General features: G+C 35.1%; 1 protein-coding gene across 4 annotated transcripts in view; it reads left to right on the top strand.

The window, feature by feature from the left end:
• Positions 1-20,002, top strand: part of LOC106875780 (monocarboxylate transporter 12-B) — a 32,827-nt gene extending 12,825 nt beyond the window's left edge. For all 4 annotated transcript variants that reach the window (XM_014924041.3, XM_089343722.1, XM_089343733.1 and 1 more), the window contains exons 3-8: positions 796-912; positions 7,456-7,599; positions 8,943-9,204; positions 10,738-11,262; positions 14,968-15,206; positions 17,003-20,002. In XM_014924041.3, the coding sequence (XP_014779527.1) occupies positions 796-912; positions 7,456-7,599; positions 8,943-9,204; positions 10,738-11,262; positions 14,968-15,206; positions 17,003-17,154 (1,439 nt within the window). In that variant the 3' untranslated portion in view covers positions 17,155-20,002. The remainder of the gene's footprint in view (positions 1-795; positions 913-7,455; positions 7,600-8,942; positions 9,205-10,737; positions 11,263-14,967; positions 15,207-17,002) is intronic.
• The last annotated feature ends 616 nt before the right edge of the window (positions 20,003-20,618 follow it).

Raw genomic sequence — 20,618 nt, 5'->3', positions numbered from 1 at the left:
CATTACAAGGGCCTGCTAGAGGTAATTAAGAAAACCTACAACTTCAGTTAGCAGTTTGTATTTTACCTTTTTGTTTTATTACAGGTTAGAATTGTCAAAAGATGCTTGTGGAATTAATATCTGACAATGGAGGTGTTCAAAACAGTTATATTTCAGACTTGTAAAATATAGCTAATGGGAGAGAGGAAAACAGATACAAACATACAGTTTATTGATTTTGAAATTAAATAGTAAATAAATTTGTTTCATGCCAAACAATAAAAATTAGTTTAACCCTTTAGGATTTAAACTAGCCATACCCAGCCAAAATAATCTACTTTTTTTATGTTCAAACTGGCCAGATTCAGCCTCTCACACCTACGTTACAATGTCATTCTAAAAATAAATAATCACATCATTGAAATCTCAAAGCTACGAGATAATGCTTGATTATTTTAAAACAATGTGAATAAATAAGCATTACATTTGACAGAATAATCTGAGTGCTAAGTGGTTAAAGTAGAAAGGTTTTCTTTTATTCAATTTTTTTAATGCTCTTCAAAAAAGTAGATAATTTAAGGAGACGATATATAAAAAAAGTGTCTTTAAATGAAATGGCATAACAAAATTGTTTATGAATAACATCTCTGAACTAAACATCTTCAGAAACTGTGGTGTCACAACAACTTTATTTTAAAAAAAATATTTTTTGTGTAAAGTAGCCAGTACTGTATTTAGTTGACATTGAATATCAATTCTACATATCTACAAATGCAATAATAATAATACAGCTGTCACTGCTTTCTCTTTGAAAAGGTGGTCAAGAACGGTCAGGTGGTATTTTATATTTGGAGTTACTACGTAAGTTTAACAAAAGTTCAACAGAAACTGCCTGGGTAACCTCCTTATCTGGTGCACTCCGATTACTCTGTGGTATGTATTGTAATCTCTTATCATGCTGTCATTATAGTACATTTTTAATATAAGGTTGCATTTAGCTGTTTATTCAACATTAAATACAACATATTCATCACATTTAACTAAAAAGAAAAATAAACATTTATTCAATACAATCAGCTGTACAATTCACATCATCATCATCGTTATTATTATTACTGGCTGACCCTGTGCTGTCAAAAATTACAACTAATTGTAGTATTTTATATATAAATAAAGTATAAAATGAGGTACATAATAATCACAGATCCCTTGTACATGCACACATTTACACACATATATTCAAACAGAGTTGAAATGCTGTTTGATTTTTCTTTTTAGCATTGAACATTCACCATCCCATTTCCATTGCACACACACACACACACACACACACACACACACAAACAAACATTCACATACCTTCCTTTTACATACACACACACAGTTGGAATGCTGATTTTTTTCACCCCCTCCTTCCTTATTCATCTATCACCTCTTCCTTTCTCCATTGTTATTACTCTCTCTCACTCTCTCTCTCTCAGTCAGGGCTATTACTCTCACTACTCTCCTTCACTGAATTACTATTTTCTCTCCTTTCCCTTTAATTATACTACTCTTTCTCCTACTCTGTGATTTTGGACCGCCTGACTGGCCTTCGTAGGATTTTCGAGTGAGATCGTTGTCAGTGCCCCTGGACTGGCTCTTGTGCGGGTGGCACATAAAATACACCATTTTGAGCCTGGTTGTTGCCAGTACCGCCTGACTAGCCTTCGTGCAGGTGACACGTAAAAGCACCCACTACACTCTCTGAGTGGTTGGCGTTAGGAAGGGCATCCAGCTGTAGAAACTCTGCCAAATCAGATTGGAGCCTGGTGTTGTCATCCGGTTTCACCAGTCCTCAGTCAAATCGTCCAACCCATGCTAGCATGGAAAGCGAACGTTAAACGATGATATATATACAAATATATAAAAACAGTATGCTCATTATTATATTAGGAGATTAAAGTGGCGAGCTGACAGAATCATTAGCACACTGGACAAAATGCTTAGGGTATTTCATCCATCTTCATGTTCTGTGTTCAAATTCCACGAATGTCAACTTTGCCTTTCACCCTTTTGAGATTGATAGATTACGTGCCAGTGAAATACTGGGGTTGATGTAATCGACTCATCCCTTCCCCAAAATGGCTGCCCTTGTGGCAAAATTTTAAACCATCATTATTCATCCTTTCGGGGGGTCAATAAATTAAGTACCAGTGAAACACTGGGGGCTGATGTAATCAACTTATCCCCTCCCCCAAAATGACTGCCCTTGTGGCAAAATTTGAAACCATTATTTTTATTTTTGTAGTCCCCATAACATTTTTTTCCAGTTTTGCATTCTGAGTTCAAATTTCATTGAGGTTGACTTTGTCTTTCATCCTTTCATGCTTGAAAAAATAGGTATCAGTTAAACTCTGGAGTCAATGTAATTGACTTCTCCTGCCCAACAAAATTTCAGGCCTTATACTTCTAGTTGCAAGAATTATTATTGCAGTCCTAAATGACTTTAATTCTGTTTCGTTAACATCATTATTTTTTTTTACTTTTCTGTTAACATCTCAGATATTTCTTAATCTGGTATGAATTAAATTAGAATACTATTATATTAGTTAATCATACTTCTATTCTCTTCTTCTTCACAAGTCATTTTTCTTATGCAGTTTTTCAATTAAGAGAGAATTCTATAATGAACCAGTAAGTAAAGGTTAATAAGTTATGTTATTTGACAGTATCTAAAGAAATTACAAAATCAAAACTATTAATAATATAGTTACTTTTTAATATATCATAAATTTATGATAGGTACAGGTGTGGCTGTGTGGTAAGAAGCTTACTTCTCAACCACATGGTCCTGGGTTCAGTCACACTGTTCGGTACCTTAGGCAAGTATCTTTTATAGCCTTGGACTGACCAAAGCCTTGTGAATGAATTTGGTAGACGGAAACAGAAAGAAGCTTGTTGCATATATATAAATGTATATATATATATATATATATATATATATATATATATATATATATATATATATATATATATATGCATATATATATGTATATATCTATGTGTGTGTGTCTTTGTGTCTGTGTTTGTCCTCCAACACTGCTCGACAACTGGTGTTATTGTATTTACATCTCCATTACATAGTGGTTCAGCAAAAGAGACCAACAGAATAAGTACAAAGCTTTAAAAAATAAGCCCTGAGATCGATTTATTCAACTAAAACCCTACAAGGCAGTGCCCCAGCATGGCTGCAGTCAAAAATGACTGAAACAAGTAAAAGATAAAAGATACAATAATTAAACTCAATTCAATTTTAGTTAAGTTTGATCTCTGAGATTTGAAACACCAAAATAAATACCATCTGTGTTAATTTTTCTGCTCTGAAGAATGCAAGACTGAATGCCTTTCAGTGTTTTGTTCATCATTTAATGTCCATTTTCCATGCTAGCCTGGGTTGGACGGTTTGACAGAAGTTGGCCAGCTGGAGAGCTGCCTAGGCTCCACGTCCATTTTAGCATGGTTTCTATGGCTGGATGCCATTCCTAATGCCAGCCACTTGACACAGTATACTGGCGGCTTTTCCGTGGCATTAGCATGGGCTCTTTTACATGGCACCAGTACTGGTGCTTTTAACTGTGGAACTGGCATGGCTGCTTTTTATGTGGCACCAGTAGCCACAAGCCTGCAAGGTTAAATATCGTTCAGCTAAAGAGGGATGTATGGGACATGTCTGTATACAAAGACAGCCATGATTTTACTTAGTTTGATATGTCTTCTCAAGCACAGCAAACTGCCAGAAGTCTCAGTCCCTTGTTATCCCCTCTGTGAGTTTTGCTCATCTAAATTCTGAGTACTATCTCATTGGGCAGCATTTGCTAGTTATCTTAAGAGGTCAAGAAAATAAACACCAGTTGATCCAGATGGCTAGAAGACTTTGATATTGTGCTACGTAACACCACAAAAAATGGAATATTAAAAATCAAATGTACTGATATATAAAAATGATTCTTGATACTATTTTGGTTAAGAATTTCATTAATATAAAATAGATGGTTGTAATTTTAACTTTTCAATAATCTTCTAAGTGTTGTAAACATTGTTGGTAATATTACTTAGAACAAATAAGCAATATGTCTAGGTGATTGTAATTTTCCGTGTTCATTAATTTTATTTCATCTTCCTTTCTACAAGGATTGCAGCTAAGGAATTGTGACTGTGTTTAGAAACTGGCTTCACCAGTTAGTTTTCAGTTGGACTAAGTGTTTGTGTTTCATTACAATCTAAGCCATTCTACTGAATCCTGATCAAGTTATAATGGTATCATGTAGAAATGGATTAAAGTGACAGTTGGGGTAAATATATTTCTATATTTTGAGGATACGCTTTTACCACTTATAATGAAGATCATTTGTACAATTAACTTCAGTTTGATTTTGGTATGCACTCATAATTTCAAATACTAAATTCTGTGACTGGCATCAAGTTTTTTTTTCTTATTTAAGTGTATACAATTCATTAAGCCGGTGCCTTAATTGTAAAACATAAAACTAACTTTCTTACCCATTTGCCCACTGGTCCATTCTTCACATCAGTCTTTATATGGCTACTTTCCTTGATATGTGATGGGGTACCCAAAAGTAACCAGAAACATTCTCTGTGGGACAAACCTGTTGTAGTTCAGACTTCTGCTGCTAGAAGCCACTTGATATGACCCTCAGGTATCAGTCTGCTGACTGGCAGCATCCACTGAAGTCGTACTGCCACGCTGTGTGTCTTTGTTTTGCAGTGCTTCTTCCCTGTTCGTCGATTTTTGCAATGGCTAAAATGAAGCACAGCATGCTTCTATGAAATTCTGTTTTCTACTGGGAGAATCAGCAGCCGAAACAGTTGTCATGCTTCAAATAGCATACAAGGATGCTGCCATGAGCAAAACAAGTTTATGAGTGGTTTCTATGCTTTAGGAAAGTCACTTTTTGCTTGAAGACCAACCTCGTTCAGGACGACTGTTGACCTCCTGAAGGAATGAAAGTGTCATGAAAATTCATGAACTGATCTTGGAGGACCATTACCGAACAATTGATGAACTTGATAATATGACTGGTGTATCCCGGAGCTCCTGCCAATGAATTCTGAGTAAGGAATTGCAAATAAAATAATATTGCAAAATTCCAGTTTCTTTTGGGTGCCCCCTCATATGCTTAAATTGCATTCAAATTTATTTTAAAAATTGACGCAAAAATATGAAGTTAATAGTCCAGTCAATCTTCATTTTTTTCTGATTCTTGTCATTCTGTTCTCTTCATTCTGGATGCTGCCAAAGTCTTAAAGTTAAAATCTCAAAGCAGGATACTGCATAAACATCTTGATGCTTTAAAAATAAAATTAAGAAGGAAAATGTAATTTATTACAAGGGTCTTATGTATTCTAAGTTTTTTTCCCCCTGTCTATAGCATTTCTCAATGTTCAGGCTGTAGAAATTCCAACTGTCTTCTATTTAGACAAGGCAGCATTGTTAATTGCTCACTTTGCAACTTTGTGGTTTCAAACAGTCCCATTGTGAGGCACCTTGGGTAAGTGTTTTCACTATAGCTCTGAGCTGACCAATGCCTTGTGAGTGAATTTGGTAGCCAGAAATTTTGTGGAATCCCATTGTATGTTTGTGTGTGTGCGTGCATGCACGCATGCATGTGCATACCTTTGTATTTCTGTTGGTGCCCCCTCACACCACTTGAAAACAGGTGTTGAATTTCTAACTTAATGATTCTACAGAAGAGATCAATAGAATTAATACTAGACTATAGAAAAAATATAAGTACTGGGGTCAATTTGTTAGACTAAAAACCCTTCAAGGTGGTGCCCCAGCATGACTGCAGTCCAATAATTGAAACAAGTAAAAGAAAAGATAAACCAAAAATATTTAAAGCAAAGAAAAATATGTATATACTTCCCTGCTCAATTTAAGGTTCTTTTTGTTGTTTAGCTCCTGATCAAACCTGACCAGTTGATATACAGTCAGGGGTGCGCTAATTGTGGTCTTGTCCTTTCCATGGGTATTGTGTATCTAGGACTACATTATCCAATGTGTTCTCCTTTTCAAGTTGTTTTGCTGTATATCTAGTGACTATGTACAGGCTTCTGTGTTGGTTGGTCTGTTCACTTTAAAGTAATTCTGATAGGTATTATTTTGTTATCCACAAGATCTTGATAAGCAGAAATGTAGCATGAATCATCAACAATACTGTTGTCTCTGTTATCTATGACGTTATCACAAAAACTTTAGATATGGAGAGAAATTCTGAAATATAACTAAGCACTTCATTGTATCATTAAGATGTTCACTTCTCAAATTATGTGGTTTTAGATTCAATCCCACTGCTTGACAGATCGGGCAAATGATTTTTGGGTCAACCAAAATTAATAAAATTTGGTGGACAGAAACTTGTAACTTGTATAATTCAGGAACATCAGCTCAGACTGTTTAGTCATGTTGCTCAATTTTCCAAGTAGGATCCTTGTGTTTTTTCCTCTGAGGATTCAACCAAGATGAGAGCTCTTGCAGCATGGGTACAGTGGATGTGACAGTACCTTGCAGAGATGAGGACTGACTGGGACACTGCTGAGAACTTACCTGGAATGACCCAAGCAAATACCAATAAATGGAGAATGCAGCAACATGCAGCAGCACTGCATGACCCCAATACCTGATTTCCTATGATAGAAATTGTATAGAAGCCCATGAGAGACACTATTCCTGCTATTCAGTGATAGTCATAATCTAAACCTCACTCTTAGGTGCTCTTAACCCTTTTATTACCAAAATGCCTGCAACTGCCCTTGATTCTATGATACAAACTTCCTGTTTTAAATTGATCAAAATTTTTTTTAAAATCCTATTGAAATTTCATGTTAATTTATGTTCCAAATACCAGCTTAATAATGAGAAATTTATTTTTGCTAAATTCTTCATTATATTCAAATTAATTGGAGAAAGAAAAAAGGCAGTGTATTTCAACAGAAATATGGTAACAAAATAGTTAATGGAGGCTGCAGTTTCAGACATTCTAGCCATGTCATCAGTCTGTGAGGCCCTGAAAATAGTCAAGGAGAGGTTTTCTATCAGGTAAGGCAATAGCCTTACCAATGGGAAACCACTCCAGTGTTCATTCCAAGTCTAGTCATGGTAGCCAAAGTTCCAGTAATCTACTTACCAGCAGCAGGGGAGAGTACAGACCCACCAAGGCCCTATAAATAGTGCATGTGACCTGCCCAAGGGCAGACCACCACTTGATTGCCTTACCACTGACTAATTTCTACACTAGCCTCTATATAACTAATCCAGTAAATTAGTTACCTGTCTGAAACAACTGAAATAACACTATTATAAACCTTCTGACATCTACTCCACAATGCTAAGAAATACAAGCACTTTGTTATCAATCTAAATATCTTCATTCTATGTTTTAATTCTCAGAATAAATACTTTTCATTTTTCAGGCCCATTGGCTAGTTTCCTTGGCAGCAGATTTTCTCTAAGAAAAGTCAGCTTTGTTGGTGGTATATTCTTAAGTTTAGGATTTTTACTTGGAAGCTTTTCTGATACCTTGATGTGGTTTTTCTTTGCCTACAGCTTTTTAGGAGGTGAGTTTCAATTTTATCTTATTCCCAGTTATATGTGTGTGTGTGTGGATGTGCTGAAAAATTCCTGGATTTAAGGGTATAGTGAAAGGTATGGCTGGAGGCCCAACCTTCTGAGTTCTTTTACAGGGCTTAGAAAAACTGAAGAACCACTGCAGTAAGTGTATGAATCTGAGAGGGGAATATGTTGAATAAAATCATAATTAACTGATTCTCCTGTATTTTCTTTTACCCAAAACCAGGAAATTTTCAGCACCCACCCTATATATATATATATATATATATATATATATACACATCTACATATATGTATGTATACACATATAAAACTAAGTGAATAAAATAATATCACAAAATTCTGGTTTGTTTTTTGAGATACCCCTCATATATATATATATATATATATATATATATATATGAGGGGGTACCTCAAAACAAACCAGAATTTTACAATATTATTTTATTCACTTAGTTCTACATGTGTACTATTTTATTGCCTTCAAAGTATTCTCCATTTGAAGCAATGCATCAGTCCAGCCACGTTTTCCAATCTTTCTGCATGTAATCAAGCTATATGCATTGCACTTACAGAAGCACATCTATCTGCAGACATAAGTGATGCAGAGAAAAACATATTAATGTATGCTATCTTCTGTACAGACAGAAGAAAAAGAAATCATAGTGGAGTTGCAATGTACATCCGTGAAGATGTCACACCATTGACCCTGTTATTGAACTCGAACTCGGTGTACGGCACACTCATAGTATATCTAAAGCAACTTGATATAGGGATCTATGTTTGTCCTCCACATCGCTTGACAATTGGTGTTCATTTGTTTACATCCCCGTAAATTAGCAGTTTGGCAAGAAAGACTGAAAGATCAAGTACTAAACTTTAAAAAGAAAAAGTGGTGGTGTCAATTCAATGGTCTAAAAACTCTTCAAGGCAGTGCCCCAGCATGGCTGCAGTTTAATTACTGAAACAAGTAAAAGATAACTGATAAATAATTATCAGCGTCTTCATTTAAATCATAAACTCATTCTTGTGAAGTTTGATAATAAACCAAAAGAAATCACTTCAGAAGAATCTTGTTTTCTTTAATTTTCCTGTGTTTTTTTAACCCTTTAGCATTTAAACTGGCCAGATCCTGCCAAAATATTCTGCCTGTTTTATGGTAAAGCCAGCCTGATACGGCTTCTTAAAAATAAACAGTTACCTTATCAAAATCTCAAAGCTACGAGATAATGCATGATTAATTTAAAACAGTGGGAATAATTAAGCTTTACATTTGACAGGGTCAACTGAATACTAAAGGGCTGATATAGTTATTTGTTTCCTCTTGAAGGTTTTGGTAAATCCCTAAGCTACACATCATGTTTGGTTGCTGTTGGGAGATACTTTGACAAACGCCGTGGATTAGCTGTAGGACTTGCAACAGCTGGTGTTGGAATTGGAATGTTCATATTTCCGCCTTTAATGGAATGGCTTTTTGAAACTTATGGATTCTTTGGTGGTATATTGTTGATGTCCGGAATCTCTTTGAATTTGTGTGTCTTCAGCATGCTGTACCGTCCTCTACATCAAAATCGATTAACTGTTAAAACAAGGTTTGTATATAATTGTGTTATGTACATCTGCATTCACATCATCATCATCATCAATATCATCATTTTTACCATTATCGTCATCAGCAGCAGCAGTAGCATTATTAACATCATCATTATCATCATCAGCAGCAGCAGCATCCTCCTCCTCCTCATCATCATCATCATCATCATCATCATCATCATCATCATCATCATCTTTATCACTGTTCTGGGTTTTCTGTTTGCTTTCCATGCTGACACTAGTCAGAGAAGTTGTCATGATTTGAGTCCCCTTCATTTCTCACCCTCCATAACACCCTGGCAACCTCTACCCATCCACACCTGGTTATTCTGCCTTCACTCACTTCTACTCACTTCATACCTTGAGGATTCACTCAGGCACCACACCATATCACTACCATTTTTATCTCTTCCCAACTGCTCCCTGATCACCCAGTCTTCCTCCTAAAATGTGAGTATCCATGTTAGTTCCTCTACAACGGAGAAACCTATTCTACTGTGGTCACTTTTTTCATCTTTTAACCCTCTTGGCTTCTAGCATAAAGCCAACCCATCCTTCAGGGTACATAATTTTGCAAGCTGCATTGTGATTTTACCAGTGGCATATGTTGGTTGTTGTATTGGATGTGCTGCCATATCCAATGCCACAAAATTTCAAGCAGGACAGAAATTTTCCATTAAGATTTGTGATTAAATTAATGAGTAAGGTTAATATTTATAATAAATTTTCCACTTTTGGTGGGTGTGCAGTGCACACCTAGCACACGACAACCCCCCACCACCACCACCACCACCAAAATACACACTGTAAAGTGGTTGGCATTAGGAAGGGCCTCCAGTCATAGAAACCATACCAAAGTAGACAATGGGACACAATATAGTTTTTGCACCCAAATGATCCTGGAAAACCTTCCAAGCCATGCCAAAGTAGAGAGTGAAGCATGATGCAGTCCTTGGACTCATCAGATCCTGTCAAACTGTTCAAACCATGCCAAAGTAGGCAGTAGAGCACAATGCCATCGTTTGACCCATGACATCCTGTCAAAACCATCCAGCTTGTGCCCACATAGAACATGGACATCAAATGATGATAATATCCTGGGCAAGTTTCTTCTACTATAGCCTCGGGCCGACCAAAGCCTTGTGAGTGGATTTGGTAGACGGAAACTGAAAGAAGCTCGTCGTATATATGTATATATATATATATGTGTGTGTGTGTGTTTGTCCCCCTAGCATTGCTTGACAACTGATGCTGGTGTGTTTATGTCCCCGTCACTTAGCGGTTCGGCAAAAGAGACCGATAGAATAAGTACTAGGCTTACACAGAATAAGTCCCGGGGTCGATTTGCTCGACTAAAGGTGGTGCTCCAGCATGGCCGCAGTCAAATGACTGAAACAAGTAAAAGAGTAAAAGAGTATAATCATATATTTTGTTAATTAGAAGTAATCTGTTTAGCGTAATGTCATTTTGAAATAATTGTTGTTTTTTTGTTTTTTTTAAATGTAATTATATTACATCTCCTTTTTTTTTAGCTGGGAAACACCCTCACCACAAGTAGATCAGGAACATGTTGAACTTCTTCCTGCTACGACAAAAGCAAATGAATGTGAAACAGAAGACAGTAATACAAAGAACAACCAGCTTCCTAAAACTGTATTTTCACCAGCACCTGTAACACTAGGAGTGACACCAGAACGGCCAAACCGAGTGTCCATTGCTCACTCTATAAATTATGAACCAATAACTAGTAGAAACAATGGATGCCTGCCTTCTTTAAAAAGATTTCTATTAGGAAATAACAAAGCAGAAAATAAACAACCCTTATTTGACTGTACTTTGTTAAAAGACTTGCATTTTGCTTTGTTTCTGTTCAGTATTTGTTTGCAGACCCTTGCTTTTCAATCTGTCTCTATTTTCATCCCACCACTTGCTAAACAAAAAGGTGTAAATAAGATGAATGCTGCCTTTCTCATATCTATCTTAGGAATTACTGACATTATCAGCCGAATAGGCATAAGTAGTGTTTTGGACTTGAAATATATCAAACCATATCGCAGGTTAGTGTAAAAATTTTTTATTATTATTGATATTATTTAAAAAAAAATTTTTATTATTATTATTATTATTATTATTATTATTATTGTTCAGTAGTTTTATTTTTATAACGTGCTTTCACTTCACTACCGAGCGCAGCTCTGTGCGCCTTGGGTATGTGCTGTGGTTTGCTGTGGTGCTCTTATGGTTACTGTATTGAAAGTGTTTTGCGTAGGATGTGTGCTGTGCCCAGTAGTGCAATTTTCTGTATGTTATATATATTTGTAAGTCCTGGTGTTTTTGTTATGTATTTGTCTGAATATTTTTTTATTATACCTAAGGCACCTACTATGATAGGAATTGTTTGTTTTTAGATTCCACATTCGAGTTATCTCTATTTCCAGGTCTTTGTATTTTGAAAGTTTTTCCATTTCTTTTAGAGAAACGTTGTCATCTGCTGGTATTGATACATCAATTAGAAAGCATTTTTTTTCTTCATGATCTTTGACAACTATATCTGGTCTATTTGCCTTAATTTCTCTATCTGTGTGTATTGGCATATCCCAGAGTATGGTTGCTTTCTCGTTTTCTGTGACCTTTTCTGGCGTGTGTTTATACCATCTTTTTTCTGTTGTTATTCCATAGTGTTGGCATAGCTTCCAGTGTATATAGGTCCCAGCTCTGTCGTGTTTGTGAATATATTCCTTCTTAGCCAGGACTGGGCAGCCAGAGATAATATGATTTATTGTTTCTTGTCCATCTCCACATATTCTACAGTTACTTGTTATATTTCTTTTCATTATATGTTTTTGGTAATTTCTGGTGGGGAGGCTCTGGTCTTGTGCAGCAATTAAAAATCCTTCAGTCTCTGCTTTGAGTCCTGAGCTTCTCAGCCATTGCTGGGATTTTTCTCTGTCTATTTCTTTCGCATTTAGTTTAGCCCAGTATTTACCATGTAGGAGCTTTTCTTGCCATCATTTTATCATGGTCCGTTGCTGTTCTAGTTTTAGTTTGGATTTCATTTGTTTTATAGTTTTTGTTGTTTCTTCTTCTTCTTCTTCGTATTTGTTAGGTAGATTGATTTCTTGTTTGTATTTGTCAGCTTCCTTAAATACTGAAAACAGTTTTTTGTTTTGCTCGTGTTTTGTGGCTATTTGTATTAGTTTCCCTTGCTTCTGGAGTAGGTATTTTTGCAGTCCTATGGTGGTTATTTTATAATAGTTTTCTAGCTGTATAAGACCCCTGCCACCTTCTGTGCGTTGTATATATATAGCCTTTCTGTCAGATTTTGGGTGGTGCATCCTATATCCTGTCATTATTTTTCTTGTTTTCCTGTCTATTTTACATAGTTCGTTTAATGTCCAGTTAAGGATGTTGTAGCTGTAGCTTATAACTGGGACAGCTAAAGTGTTGATACCCATTATCTTGTTTTTAGCATTGAGCTCTGTTTTTAGTATTGATCTAACTCGTCTATAGTACTCTTTCTTTATTTTTTCTTTCATTTGTGTATGTTGTATCCTATCTAGTTCATTGACTCCTAAATACTTATATGGTTGGCTTTCGTCTAGTTCTCTTATTTCATTGGCTTTATCTAGTGTTATATTGCTACTTTTAACTAATTATTATTATTATTATTATTATTATTATTATTATTGAGTGAGAGAGCAAATCATGCCATCAAAGTGACACTGGGGTAAAATATACGAAGCCCATTATACCCATCATGACTACCTGTCTGATAAGGGTACACCAGGCACATGCATCACAACCATATGTGCGCGACATGGTGATCTCATATCAAAATAAACAGCGCATGACCTCGCAGGTGGGGCCCAGTTAGAATTTTCTTCAGGTTGAGTAGCCCATCCCACTCAAAAGGTCCCTGAATAAGGTTTGTTTAAGAATGTTGAACAAAACAACCATGTTTCCAAAAGTGAATTATTCAAACCCCAAAGAATTCCTCTCAACACATGGCTATGATGCTCCCCCACTACTTCTGCTCATGATCAGAGATGCACATATCGTCAGCCACCAAGGGATATGCTCAACTGGTTAAGGTCAAACAACTGACAAGCAAATCTGTGGTATGGAGCAGAATAATTGCTGTAGCCCATCTTTTATACCAAGACAAAACAATGTACATGATAACACTTCCAATCAGTTAAGATAAGAAGCCACGAGAGCCACTGCCTGGTACTGCATCAGGGCAGTTGTTGTTGTTGTTGTTGTTGTTGTTGTTGTTGTTAATAATAATAATTAATTAAGGTGGCGAGCTGGAAAAATCATTAGCATGCCAGGCTGAATGCTAGCAGCATTCCATCTGTTGCTATGCTCTGAGTTCAAATAGCTGAGTTGAATAGCTTACTTGCAATATCCATATCTTTTCCATCCAGTTCTTCATTTTTAACAAGATTATTACAACTAGATGCCTATCCTATTACTAACCATTTCATAGTAGACTGGATGCATTTTACCATTGACACTGTTTACAAAAACTAAAGTTTACCCTATACATTGTACTCTCATGTCAAAATAAATGGCAGGGTTAGAAGGGCAGAGAAACCAATCAACTGGCAGATGTGCATTGCCATCTCTCATCCAAGTGAATATGATCACAAGGTGGTGTAGTGAGAGAAAGAAAGAGAGTGAATGTTAGGGAGTAATATTTAAAAAAAGAAGCTTAAATGTATTCCTGCAGATAAAGTTGCATTATTTGCTGCCTCCTTTCTAACTTTCCAATGTCCTCTCCATATACACAAAAGAAGATCCTCTCTTTGGCTCTTCTTCTCACACATTTTCTTACTATCTTCATATTATTTCAACATTGAAAAGTGTATTCCAAGTTATCTCTTCCCAAAATCTCACACTTTTTGTTCCTATGTTAAAATACATAACTCATCACCCAATTTATTTATTTATTTTTTGTTTTGTTCCTACATTTCTGCATTTTCCATGTTGACATAAGCTGTCTTCTAATACAGATAATTCTGCTTTTAACACATAAGCAGTTGTCATCACATTCAAATACAGTTATCTCTCTCGCATTCAGTAGTTAATTATTTTAATGTTCATTCTCTCTCTCTCTCTCTCTCTCTCTCTCTCTCTCTCTCTCTCTCTCTCTCTCTATCTATCTATCTATCTATCTATCTATCTATTTGTCTATTGTCTCACTACCATTCGTATTCTGCTGTCTTTTGTACAGGTGAAAATTGCACATTCATTGGATCATATTTATTTTGCCTCCAGCTTCAACACAGCCCCCATATTCATTGTCTGTATTTTATTAATGTATACATCATACTTTTTTACACTATACTCTCTGCATTCACAAAGTGAGAAAGCCCTTCATTACCAACAGAGGTAACAAAAGCTCTCTGAACTTCTTGTTTCCTACACAGGATACTATATTTCCAGCCTCTTTTGTCACTAAAAAAAATCACTGAGATAATAGCTGTACATAAACTTCATGTCCTTGATGCTCTTATTGCTAACTACTGTGCATCTGTCACATTTAAAGTTCTTGTCTCCTATTAAACCAGAGATTCCACTGTACCTTTTGTGTACCCATTATTTACATTGAGTCCTTACTTCTGCTCCTAAATACTGAATAATGTTTCTTCCCAATTATTACCTCAATTTTGTGTTATCTGTTGTTACTAATTAGTGTTTTTGTCTTTGTAATTATATACCTTGAAGTTCTACATCTAAATACTTTTTTCTATTTACAGGTATTGCTACACTCTGATATGTTTCTTAAATAGCCTTCTTATTTTCCTTTATCCCTTGGCATTTGAATATTCAGAATTTATTGCCATTACTGCAGCATATGGTTTTATGAGTGGTGCATTTATATCCCAGAAATCTGTCATAATTGTTGATCTATTAGGTGCTGAAAAATTATCAAGTTCGTTTGGATGGACAAATTGTTTCCAAGGACTTGGTGCCTTAATTGGGCCGCCATTAGAAGGTATGTAGAAAGTAAACAAATGTAATTATCAGTAATTTTTTGCCATAAAGGGTTTTGAATTAGAAACTATATTATGAGATTTAAAGAGAAAAGACAGATAACTTCATGAGAGAATAACAACATAGGAAGAACGGTTTTAGATTAGGCAAAGAAATTTATCAGGAACTAGACATTAGTGGAATGAGAGCAAGTTAGACTAAATACCCTGCACTATTTAATTATGATGTGATTTGCTGTACTTGATAAAATGTGTCAAGCTAAGTAAAATCGCTGTCTTCCACACATATAGTCTTGTCCTTACAGGTGTCAGTGTCACTTAAAAAGCACCTGTGCCAATGATGCATTAACGCACCCGTGCTGGTGCTACATAAATGTATCCATGCCAGTAGCATGTAAAAAGCACCCAGCACACTCTGTTAAGAGGTTGGTGCTAGGAAGGACATTCAGTCATAGAAATCATGCCACAACAGACAGTTGGAGTCTGGACAGCTCCATGTCAAACCATCCAACCCATGTCAGCATGGAAAGCAGATGTTAAATGATGATGATGTTTATGCTTTGAGTTTAAGTTTCATCAGGGTTGAACCTTCTGATATATAGGCTAAACACTTATGTGCTGAGGGTGCTGGTGTACTCCATCTCTGAATTCAAAAGTTGATGTTTCATCAGGCAATAATGCAGCTCTGTCGGTATTTCAGCCCCTTCCACTATGACACCAGAGCTGCTGGAACCACCCACCAATGTTGAGAACTAAAATCCCACACAACAACAGGAGTTTTCTTGTGTCAGTTGTTGCAACTCTAGGCCAAATGTTTCTACCATCCTCAATGCTTGTTCATGCTGTACCATTCATCCAGATGTAATGGCTTGCCTTCTCAGCACATTCTGAGAATTTTCTAACCACATCTTTTGTCTTCTTCACAGCTAGTCTAAGACTCTTAAGCATTGAGTTAACTCTTGTTCTAGCAAATCCTCTGATACCTATTTCTACAGGAAGGCATATTTGTCTCCCATCCATTGTTTCTCAGAGTTCAGAAGTTTCCAGATTCAAATTCTGGCAAGCTCGTATGTTTATATAGATATATGTATACGTACGATGATGATGAGTTTGCATAACTTATTTTATTTTTATGTATGCATACCTGTATATGTATCTGTCCATGTCCAAGTATGTGAATGTTGATATTCCACATATTTGCTTCTCATTGCCTGAGCAAAATACTGATGTGATGTTTACATTCCCATACTTGAAAAAAGATAGTTGAGAACTGGTAATATGAAGGGGGTCTATCTCAAAAATGCTGCCTTGAATAAATTTCTAGTATCTAAAAACATAAGTAAAATGACAAACCAGTATATGATTCATATAAAACTGAGGCCTTGTGCTTGTGTTAAAAGTCAGTATTTAGTAATGAAAGGGCAGAAATAGGGGTGCATTATTTAGTTATATCATTCTATGTTATTTTGTTTGAATTTAATCAAGTAGGTACAGGCATAGATGTGTGGTTAAGAAGCTCACTTTGCAGCCATGTGGTTTTGGGCTCAGTTCCACAGCATAGCAACTCAAGCAAGTGTTTTCTACTATAGCCCCAAAATGAGCAATGCCTTGTGAGTGAATTTGGTAAATGAAAACTGTGTGGAAGCCCATCATGTGTGTGTGTGTGTTGGCAAAGTTAAACTTGAGTTACACTAGGAACCAAGGTTGTAAAATATAACCCTCTTCTAGATAATTATAGCCTTGTGTTAATGTGACAAATATATTACTAATATATATATCTCTTTTTTCCTTTTTTCAGGTAAACTAAAAGACATCTTTGTCTTATATGATTATACATTTTACTTCTCCTCTGCTGTAATTTTCGCTGGTGCTAGTCTTTTATTGGCAAGCAATATCATATACTATTATCGATTAAAGCAAGCATCTGCAACCACGAAAGAGGATTCCTAATAGCAGTAATAGTAAATGTTCCATTTTATCGAAACTGTTCATTTTAACCATAGGCTTTGAGGAAGCTATTAGATGATGCACAAGCACTCAACTCTGAGTGCACAACATCTTGTAGCAGAAACAGATGTAACCTAATGAAGTTGATTACATAATTCCTGTCCCCCTGTCATATATTTAATTTCATAAAGCGACTGATATACTTTATTGTTTAAAAAAATGTTGTGTGAACAGTATTACAGTATATTGTAGTACATTTTGTTACCCCGTAATTACCAACATTACTATTTTCCCTTTTAAATACAGCCACTGGTCTGTTTCATGATGTACATATGATGAACAAGAGAATTCTGTGCCTTATAAAAAATATGTATTTATTTAGTCATTTTGTAATGTCCAGTTTTGTTACAAAGCTCCACATTCTATTTAAGTCTGTTTTGTTTTTCTTTTATACATTCAAACATAAGAAATATCTTTAATGTGTTTAATCTAAAAACAAAAAAACTATCAAGTTTTTTTTTAAATTTTATTTTTATTTACTATTTTATTCCATGCAGAAAAACTTATTTATATCATTTCTAAACATCCTGCTACCATAAAAAGTAATAATTGCATGTGTTTATTATTACTGGCATAATGCCCCTCCCAAGGTTCAATATTATTATGTTCTGTTGTTTTTTAATGGTTTTTTTTTTGTTGTTTTGTCTGTTATACAAAATTAGTCCATCAATTATGACTCCATTTATATGTGTGTGTGTGTGTGTATGTGTTTATTGGAGTCCACTCTGTTGCAAGCATTCAGGCCAGGTCCTGGTTTGAAGATATCTCCATCCCATCCTCCTACCTGGAAGCCCTGTAAAGAATCCTGGACACTGTCATCTCTCTTGACTAAAGATAAAGAAAAAAAATCCAATAGATACAGTTACATACTCAGCCCTGCATTGTGAAAATATGACATTTTTGGTTTGATTTTATAACCAGTGATGAAATAACCTTTTGCAGTGGTTCTTGAATGAACAAATACCAAATACTCACTCAACTCCCTGACACCAAATATTAGTGAATTCTTTTTTTATTGTTTTTGTCTCCCACTCTATATCAATGAAAGTGAAGGCACATGGCTTAGTGGTTAGGGGCATTTGGCTCATGATCGTAATGTCATGAGTTCAATTCTCAGCAGTGCACTGTATCCTTGAGCAAGACACTTTATTTCATGTTGCACCAGTCCACTCAGCTGACAAAAATGAGTAGTACCTGTATTTCAAAGGACCATGCTGAATCTCCCGGAGAGCTATGTTAAGGGTTACATGTGTCTGTGGAGTGCTCAGCCACTTGCACATTAGTTTCACAAGAAGGCTGTTCCATTGATCAGATTAGCTGGAACCCTCGTTGTCATAATCAATGGAGTGCCAGTTTATATCAATGAAAAAGCAAAAGAATTTGCATCTACATATATTTTCTTCCTTTGCCATGATGCTGGACAAGTTTCATAAAAAGTTTAAAAACAACTGTATCTTTACTAAATATGGCAATTTACCTGCTCCCATCTCTATGGAAAAACATTGGTCTATTGCAGGGGTTTTCAAACTTTTTGACTTGTGGACCCCTTTATATTTCAGGTTTTACCTTAGGGACCTCCTTATAAACACTTATGAAATTTATACATAAATATTTGCTTAAAATAACATTTTTACATTTATTTATTTAACAGTATTTAACAAATAGGTCTATTGTCAATTAAAAGATTTCAATTAAAAAACACATATAAAATCAAATTGCCCATAAAAAGTATTTGCTGTCCACGGACCCCCGTCTTGTCCTTGTGGACCCCCTGTGGTCTGCAGACCACAGTTTGAAAACCCCTGGTCTATTGGATCCTTATGTTTGACTACAATCTGAAATTTGTAATTTACACTTATTTTGTTATTATTTTTTAGCTCCAAGTAAAACTTTGAATGAACAAACTTATGATCAAAGGCATTCCAGCCATAACCATCCTGACTCTCTTTTTAGAAATACATCTAAAAATATGTTACTCAATGTCCCCTTCTTTTTTTTAAACCCTTTTGTTACCAACCCATCTAACACTGCTTCTGATTCTACGATACAAACTTCTTTTTTTTTTTAATTTTCCAAGTTAAAATCTTCCATCAAAATTCGTTCCAAACATCAACTTAATAATTACAAAGTATTTTACTAACTTCTTTATTATTTTCAAATTTCATTGAAACAAAGGTGGTGTATTCCAACAGAAGTATGGTAACAAAAGGGTTATGACAGTAGGTTGTGATTTAATGGAAATATGGATGCTATTTTTAGTAGGTCAGGTGCCCCTTACTCCCATAAAGGTACACCCATTGGTTTACCTTTATTGTTCCACTTTTGTGGTGCTTAGTTCCAGATATTGATTCCAATTGACCAAAATCCTGTCAACATATCTTGATATCTATTTAACATATCTTTATAGCTCTAAAAATATTTTGTAATTTTACAGGAGTCAAAAGATTTAAATAGGTGAACCCTGAAAATATAGCATGTGAATACAAGAAAATAAAATATAGGCACAAGAAATCACTGTTACTTTTTTTAGGGTCCTTCTGAGAAAGTTCTGTATAGAAACTGTAATATGTCTGCTAATACTACATTGAAATTGTAAACATTGTTATGACTCTAGGCACTTGTGTTTTTTTCATTTTTTTTTTTATTATGCATACGTATTGTTATTGTCTTTCAATATAAGATAGGCAATTTTCATTTGGATTTTAAAACTTCTTTGATTTTCAAAACGTATATTTTGTCATGCAGATGTTACATTATGGAAATAAAATATTTTCTGTATAAAATATTGAAATATGTTCTAACATCAAGATTTTTAATGACTTGGTTGAAAGTGGACACTTAAATTTTCCTAAATAGTGTGAGAGAGAGAGAGAGAGAGAGAGAGAGAGAGAGAGAGAGAGAGAGAGAGAGTGAGTATGTGCATGCATGTGTGTGCATGCATGCATGTTTGTTATTGGTTTGTTGTCCAGAAGTCAGAAAGAAAACACTCTAAAAGAGAAATTGAGCCATTATACTTTTGTATTTTTGAATAGTATATTCCTGGCTCTTGCAGTTACTGACTGTTATCTGCCATCAATTGCACTTAGCAATAATGATGACTCTTCACATATATTGGCCAGAAACGACATAGCTCCTTTTACGTAAGTGCTTCTGGCCTACATGTCCCAAGAGTCATCAATATTGCCAAGTGTAATTTCTGACTGGTTGGTTATATGACATAACCAGGAATTAATTAACAATATAAAAGTATATATATATATATATATATATATATATATATATATATATATATATATATAAATATATATATATATATATATATATATATATATATATATATATATATATGTATGTATGTATGTATATGTATCAGAAAAAAAAAAAAAATTTTATTCCACAGAGGTAGA

Source organism: Octopus bimaculoides, chromosome 2 (genome assembly GCF_046866305.1).
Source record: "Octopus bimaculoides isolate indiv1 chromosome 2, ASM4686630v1, whole genome shotgun sequence".
NCBI lineage: Eukaryota > Metazoa > Mollusca > Cephalopoda > Octopoda > Octopodidae > Octopus > Octopus bimaculoides.
This window is presented reverse-complemented; position numbering and strand designations above follow the sequence as displayed.